The sequence below is a fragment of the Aotus nancymaae genome, unplaced genomic scaffold, assembly GCF_030222135.1.
Source record: "Aotus nancymaae isolate 86718 unplaced genomic scaffold, 86718_ANA_hifiasm-v0.15.2.pri h1tg000007l, whole genome shotgun sequence".
Taxonomy (NCBI): Eukaryota; Metazoa; Chordata; class Mammalia; order Primates; family Aotidae; genus Aotus; species Aotus nancymaae.
The window spans coordinates 6,853,761-6,861,711 of NW_026988418.1; the positions used below are offsets into that span (position 1 = coordinate 6,853,761).

Below are 7,951 nucleotides of genomic sequence, written 5' to 3' on the forward strand. Positions count from 1 at the left end.
ATCCTCCCACCTCACCCTCCCAAGTACCTGGGACTACTGGAACTACAGGTGTGCAGCACCAGGTTGGCTAATGTTTTCTGTATTTTTTTAGAAACAGGGTGATACTATGTTGCCCAAGCTAGTCCCAAATTCATGGGCTCAAGCAATCCTCCAGCCTTGGCCTCCCAAAGCACTGAGATTACAAGTGTAAGCTATCATGCCCAGCCAGATGTCGAAATCTTAACTCCCAGTATTTCAAATATGACCTTATTAGGAAATAGGGTCATTGCAGACATAATTAGTTAAGATGGGGCTGGGCGCAGTGGCTCACACCTGTAATCCCAGAACTTTGGGAGGCCGAGACAGGCAGATCACAAGGTCAGGAAATCGAGACCATCCTGGTCAACATGGTGATACCCCATCTCTACTAAAAATACAAAAATTAGCTGGGTGTGGTGGCAGGTGCCTGTAATCCCAGTTATTGGGGAAGCTGAGGCATGAGAATCACTTGAACCCAGGAGGTGGAGGTTGCGGTGAGCCAAGATCAGGCCACTGCACGCCAGCCTGGCAACATCTCAAAAATAATAATAAATTAGTTAAGATGAGGTCAGGGCCCTAATTCAGTATGACTGGTATTCTTAGGTATTCTTATGAAAAGAGAAAATTGGGCCAGGCACAGTGGCTCACATCTGTAATCCCAGCACTTTGGGAGGCTGAGGCAGGCAGATCATGAAGTTAGATCAAGACCATCCTGGTCAACATCGTGAAAACTCATCTCTACTAAAAATACAAAAATTAGCTGGGCATGGTGGCACATGCCTGTAATCCCAGCTACTCGGGAGGCCGAGGCAGAATTGCTTGAACCCAGGAGGCGGAGGTTGCAGCAAGCCGAGATCACGCCACTGCACTCCAGCCTGGGCAACAGAGCAAGACTCTGTTTAAAAAAAAGAGAGAGAGAGAAAATTGGACACACATACACATAGAAAGAAAGCCAAGTGAAGATGAAGGCAGAGAACAGGGTGATTCTTCTATAAACCGAGGAATGCCAAAGATTGCCGGCAAACCACCAGAAGCCAGGGGAGAGGCATGGAACAGATTCTCCCTCATGGCTGTCAGACGACAGACACCTTGATCTGGAACTTCCAACCTCCAGAATTGTGAGACAACCAATTTCTGTCATTTAAGCCATCCAGTTTGTGGTACTTTGTTACAGCAATTTTAGCAAACCAATACAGAGGCTATCAGGGGATGGGCAACACAAGCCACCTATGCTTGCTGGCTTCCCGTTCTCCCTGTTTCATTCTTTCTGCAATTCCTCTCAAATGGATCTCAAGCACCCACTTTCCTGATCCTGCTCTCTCCGAAGTCATCGGTGATTTGATATTCAATGGCCAAATATGACCTTTTTTGTAATCATTCCACTTGACTACTTTACGTCATATTAGAGTATCTCCCACTTCAAGATCCATGTCTGTATAATTTCCATTGTCTTCGTTCATTCCTTTATTTTAGTATTATTATTTTGAGACAAAGTCTCCCTCTGTCACCCAGGCTAGAGTACCGTGACATGATCTCACTTACTGCAAACTCCACCTCCCAGGTTCAAGAGATTCCCCTGCCTTAGCCTCCAGAGTAGCTGGGATTACAGGCGTGCACCATCACACCTGGCTAATTTTGTATTTTTAGTAGAGATGGGTTTTCGCCATGTTGGGCAGGCTGGTTTTGAATTCCTAACCTCAAGGGATCTGCCTGCCTCAGCCTACCAAACTGCTGGGATTAGAGGCGTGAGCCACCACACCCGCCCAAATCCTTTATTTTTCTTTTCTTGTCTTTTTTTTTTTCTTATACTATTATGCCCACAAATCCTTTATTTTTAAATGTACAAATTCCTTCATCCTTCTCTACAGCTACCATTAGTCCGGAGGTTGCAAATTACTGGCCATATTCACCCCTCAGATATGTTTTGTTTGGTCCTTCCCTACGCAGAAACCCCACAGGTTCCACAATGCCTAGCAGATAAAGTACAAAGTCCTTACCTTAACATTTAAGACCCTGACTAGCTTGACACTAGACAACCTTTTCTGTGTTTTCTGGGAACTCTCCACCTCTAATCTAAGCATATTCAATTCCTTATTTTCCAAGGTAATTGGAAATAGAAAACACGAAGGTTTCAAGTCAAAAATAATAACAATATTAAGTTTGGCAGAGCCCCAGATTTTTCTCTGTCAGCATCGGAGTGGACTTTAGGCTAAACGATCGAAAACCTGATTTTTTCAGCCTCTTTCTGGGACAGTATAGCATATTGTTATGATTGCAGGGATTAGTCAGATAGTTTGAATCCTGGGTTCCCCTACTTATTATTGGCTGCATGCCTTTGGGCAAGTTTCTAATCTCTCTGGCCCAGTTTCTTTTTTCTGTAAAAGGAAGATAAGGTATCTATCTGCCTTATGGGATTAAGGATTGAACTCGATAATATATGTAAACTGTTTTAACACGGTAGTTAGATGGTCCATAAATGGTACCATTATTATTTTTATGAATGCTGCTCCACCTCTGAGCACATTAAAACAATTTACTCAAGTCATCATTAGAGCACTGGATTGAGTGGGAGTCACACCTAGATTCCCACAAACTTCTTTGTATGACCTCGGGCACAGCCCTTATCTGGGCCCGGGTTGCTCCATCTGTAGAATATGGATTTGTCGGAGTGGGGAGGGTGCACCACGCACAGGTTAGAATAATGGATCTCTAAGGCCCTCACACCTTTAAAGCCCCATGGGGTAAGCCACAGTGCCTCCTGTAGGGCAATCTAACCTTATCTTCCAGATAGGCAGGTTAGAATACCGATCCTTTTTCTTGACCTTAAGGAATTCATTCCCCCTTTTCAACCTCATTTTCCCTGTTTGTAAAACAACAGCAAACAAGACAAACACACGTTACTTCCTTTCCAGCAGGGTTCCTACCCGGCGCCAAGCAAAAGTGGAAGGTACCCTAACTAGCTCTGGCCTTCTTCCTGCTCCCAAGCTTCTCAACTCGCTACCACGCTTCTCAACTCCCATCCCCTGCCCTGCTGCCGCCCGCGGCTCTCCTTGACCTCCTAGAAACAGCTCAAGCGCCTTGGGCACTCCACCGGGTTCTGCACCGAGTTCTGCAACATAAATACGACCCTCGTGCAAGATTTAAGTGTGAACTTCCGCAGGCTCTCGGACCCTGAAGCACCCAGGGTCAGACATTCTAAGCTCGCGGCGGGAGAAGGCATGCAGAGCAGCCTACAGAGGCGACTCGAGGACGCGGAGGCAGCGCATGCCTCGCCCCGCCCGCCTTACAGCACCGGTCCTCTTGCGCCGACTCCCAGCCCCTCTCGCACCCTTCAAATCGCGCTCCGCATCTGGACTCTCGTGAGAGCTGAGACTTGCCCCGGAAGACCCGCCCCCTGAGCCGGAGAGGCCAATAGGCGAGGGCAACGGTTGCGACGGTTGCGTTTTGAAGGAGCCAATGGGTGCTCGGAGCGGAGAGTTTAAGAGGCGTAAGCCAGGCGTGATAAAGCCGGTCGGAACTGCAACCTGCTAGGGAGCGCACGGTGAGAGGCGGCGGGGCTGAGCCGAGGTGGGGCCATGGCCAGGGGAATGGGGGTGCTAGGCTGGAAGGGGCTGCAGCCGAGGGTGGCCCTGATTGTGTGGCCGGCCAGGAGCGAAGGCATCCCTCGCTGTCCCCTGAGCACCGTCGCCTCTTCTCCAGGGCTCCGCAGGCACCAACTGCAAGGACCCCTCCTACTGCGGGCGCTCCCATGGCGCAGTTCGCGTTCGAGAGTGACCTGCACTCGCTGCTTCAGCTGGATACACCCATTCCCAATGCACCTCCCGCGCGCTGGCAGCGCAAAGCCAAGGAAGCCGCAGGCCCGGCCCCCTCACCCATGCGGGCCGCCAACCGATCCCACAGCGCCGGCAGGACTCCGGGCCGAACTCCTGGTCAGTGGGGTGCCAGAGGGACTGCCTGAAAATAGCCTTCATGTTTACTCCCCCAGGGAGCCCGGTCCGACTGTCTTCTCTTTCTCCGCCCCAGGCAAATCCAGTTCCAAGGTTCAGACCACTCCTAGCAAACCTGGCGGTGACCGCTATATCCCCCAACGCAGTGCTGCCCAGATGGAGGTGGCCAGCTTCCTCCTGAGCAAGGAGAACCAGCCTGAAAACAGCCAGACGCCCACCAAGAAGGTATGTGTCCCAGAGGGGCTTAAGGCACAGGACCTGACTGTTCTTTGGATAATACCGTCTTGCTTCTCCACCACCCTTTATGCCAGGAACATCAGAAAGCCTGGGCTTTGAACCTGAACGGTTTTGATGTAGAGGAAGCCAAGATCCTTCGGCTCAGTGGAAAACCACAAAATGCCCCAGAGGGTAAGACCTGAAGTTCCTGGTTCCTCGAGGGCAGTGTCAGTTTATCCCCAGGGTTGAGCGCAGATATCTGTCTGCTCTTCCCATCTAAGACTGAGGGCAAGGGAGGTGTTGATTTTCCCAGCGTCTAGACCCACTCCGTTGCCACAGGTTACCAGAACAGACTGAAAGTACTCTACAGTCAAAAGGCCACTCCTGGCTCCAGCCGGAAGACCTGCCGTTACATTCCTTCCCTGCCAGACCGTATCCTGGATGCCCCAGAAATCCGAAATGACTACTGTAAGTGCATCCTTGTCCTAGGTTCATAGATGGAGAAGGAGGGCCTGGGACCAGGCAAACAAGGAAGCTCATGCTCTTCTCTCCACCTCTGACAGACCTGAACCTTGTGGATTGGAGCTCTGGGAATGTCCTGGCTGTGGCACTGGACAACAGTGTGTACCTGTGGAGTGCAAGCTCTGGTGACATCCTGCAGCTTTTGCAAATGGAGCAGCCTGGGGAATATGTATCCTCTGTGGCCTGGATCAAAGAGGGCAACTACTTGGCTGTGGGCACCAGCAGTGCTGAGGTGCAGGTGAGCCATATCCCTGCCCTGCAGTTCTCACCAGTCCCAATGGGCTTGCACAGCTGGAGGATATTTATGTCAAGTCCCAATTTCTCATCCCAGTGGGCTTCTCTCTCTAGCTATGGGATGTGCAGCAGCAGAAACGGCTTCGAAATATGACCAGTCACTCTGCTCGCGTGGGCTCCCTAAGTTGGAACAGCTATATCCTGTCCAGGTCAGTGGTTTTTGTTAACCTATGGTAGTCAGTCTGATTTTCGCCCACCCTGCCCTTGACTGTACACCCCTGAACTGAAGCAGCTCTGTCTTGCTTGCATTTGGTGCTGCCACAGAACCTGACTGCCTTCTTCCCTCCTCCAGTGGATCACGTTCTGGCCATATCCACCACCATGATGTTCGGGTAGCAGAACACCACGTGGCCACACTGAGTGGCCACAGTCAGGAAGTGTGTGGGCTGCGCTGGGCCCCAGATGGACGACATTTGGCCAGTGGTGGCAATGATAACTTAGTCAATGTGTGGCCTAGTGCTCCTGGAGAGGGTGGCTGGGTTCCTCTGCAAACATTCACCCAGCATCAAGGGGCTGTCAAGGTGAGTGGGGTTGGGCTGAAGCCTCTGCAGACCTTCACGTATAACCCGGGGACTGTTAAAGGGAGATGGGATGGTAGGATTGGACTGGGTTAATCTGTGACCCCTACAGCTCCTTGTCTAGCTCTAGTACCTGCTAACCTCACCTTTATCCCACCTAGGCTGTAGCATGGTGTCCCTGGCAGTCCAATGTCCTGGCAACAGGAGGAGGCACCAGTGATCGACACATTCGCATCTGGAATGTGTGCTCTGGGGCCTGTCTGAGTGCTGTGGATGCCCATTCCCAGGTAATCTTTTGGCTCTTCCCACCTGTCCCGTATGCATTTTTTTTTTGAGGCAGAGTCTTGTTCTGTCACCCAGGCTGGAGTGCAGTGGCATGATCTTGGCTCATTGCAACCTCTGCCTCCCGGGTTCAAGTAATTCTCCTGCTTCAGCCTCCTGAGTAGCTGTGATTACAGGCGCCCACCACTGTGCCCAGCTAATTTTTGTATTTTTAATAGAGACAGGGTTTCACCATCTTGGCCAGGCTGGTCTCGAACTCCTGACCTCATGATCCACCTGCCTTGGCCTCCCAAAGTACTGGGATTATAGGCGTGACCACTGCACCCGGCCCCACATGCATGCTTACTGGGCAACTACATCCACTCCAATGGCTTCACCAACTCTATGCCCTGGTGATTCCCAAACTTCTAACTCTGTTTTCACTCATGAGCTTCATTTCCAACAGTCTGTGCCTGTCTCCATTCCTGTGTCCTATAGGCACCACCACCTCGATCTGTCCCAAGTTAACCTTGTCACTTCCCCTTGACTCCCTGAAATGTCACTTCCCCTTGCCTCCCTGAAATCCTTCCTCTCTCACATTGCTTTAGAATGGCAGAACCTGCTCAGAAATCTGAAAAGCCTACTAGAATCTTTTATCCTCCTCACCAGGATCTATCAGTTTTACCTCAGAATATCATTGACATCTGTCCCCTCCTCATCCTTCCCAGTGGAGGCCCACCACAATGGCTTCCTCACTGGTCTCAAGCATTCTCTTTTATCTCTGCAGTGCATCCTCCATGCTGTGGTCTGAGTGGTCTGTGTGGTCTGTTATACTGTCCTTAAACGTGTGATGGCTTCTCATCACCTATGGCATATAATCCAAATCCATTAGAAAGATAGTTGAGGCTCTCTCCTTCCACTCCCCCTACATTGAACCTTCACTATAAATATGGACTCTAGAGCCAGATGGCCTAAGTTCAAATTCTGGCTCTTGTCACCTACTGAACTTGAATGTGAACTTCAGCAACCTAATGAACTTCCTTCTGATTGATTCCTCATCTATACAATGGATAATACAGATGCTCCCCAATTTAAGTCCCAGTAAACCCATTATAAAGTCAAAAAATGGTTAAGTCAGGAACATCTATAATTTGCCTCTCAAGCGACTTTTCTATGGACTGTGATCATTCAAGTGTGAGTCTGGAGCATGTGGCAGGGTGCCTGTCACTAGAATGGACTCAGTTCTGATTTAAGTAGCTTTGGCTATATGTCATGCACACACCAGCTCCTCTCCACAGGTGTGCTCCATCCTCTGGTCTCCCCACTACAAGGAACTCATCTCAGGCCACGGCTTTTCACAGAACCAGCTGGTTATTTGGAAGTACCCAACCATGGCCAAGGTGGCTGAACTGAAAGGTAGGTGGCTAGGGGAAAAGCTGGACATAAAAGGCCACATACTGTTTGACTGAAATGTCCATAATAGGCAAATCCAGAGACAAAGCACATTAATGGTTGCCAGGAGCTGAGGAGAGAGGGTAATGAGAAGTGCTGAAAATGTCTTAGAATTAGTTTCAGCAGTTGTACAATTTTGTGAATATACTAAAAACCACCAAACTGAACACTTTAAAAGGATGAATTTTATGGTATGTGAATTATATCTCAATAATGTTGTTACAAAAAAAGGGAGGTGTGTAGCCCAGTGCCTCCAGTGCCTCCTTTATGGGAGGGCTATGGCTGCATCAGCATTCGTATGTTCTGCTCTCATTTGCTCCAGGTCACACATCCCGGGTCCTGAGTCTGACCATGAGCCCAGATGGGGCCACAGTGGCATCTGCAGCAGCAGATGAGACCCTGAGGCTATGGCGCTGTTTTGAGTTGGACCCTGCACGGCGGCGGGAGCGGGAGAAGGCCAACGCAGCTAAAAGCAGCCTCATCCACCAAGGTATCCGCTGAAGACCAAGCCATCACCTCAGTTTTTTATTTTTCTAATAAAGTCATGTCTCCCTTCATGTTTATCTGTTTCAGCTAACCCCTTTATTCTTGCATGACCTATGTCCTAGCAGCCTTCCTAGGGGCTCTACTCTACTGGGATCAGATAGCTACATATGTCCGCTGGGAGACTTGACCATCTATCCCTCGTGTTTATGAACAGGGTCAAGGGTGTTGTGTTTCCCC

The 7,951-nt window shown here is 49.8% G+C and overlaps 1 protein-coding gene across 1 annotated transcript; it reads left to right on the top strand.

Annotated features, from left to right (window-relative positions):
• Nucleotides 1–3,501: 3,501 nt before the first annotated feature.
• CDC20 (cell division cycle 20) lies at nucleotides 3,502–7,791 on the top strand. The gene is made up of 11 exons (XM_012434684.2): nucleotides 3,502–3,559; nucleotides 3,718–3,947; nucleotides 4,042–4,190; nucleotides 4,277–4,373; nucleotides 4,521–4,649; nucleotides 4,745–4,941; nucleotides 5,052–5,146; nucleotides 5,290–5,518; nucleotides 5,677–5,802; nucleotides 7,075–7,192; nucleotides 7,551–7,791. Exons 2-11 carry the CDS (start codon nucleotides 3,767–3,769, stop codon nucleotides 7,727–7,729), a joined length of 1,500 nt encoding a protein of 499 aa, XP_012290107.1. The 5' UTR covers nucleotides 3,502–3,559; nucleotides 3,718–3,766; the 3' UTR covers nucleotides 7,730–7,791.
• Nucleotides 7,792–7,951: the final 160 nt, after the last annotated feature.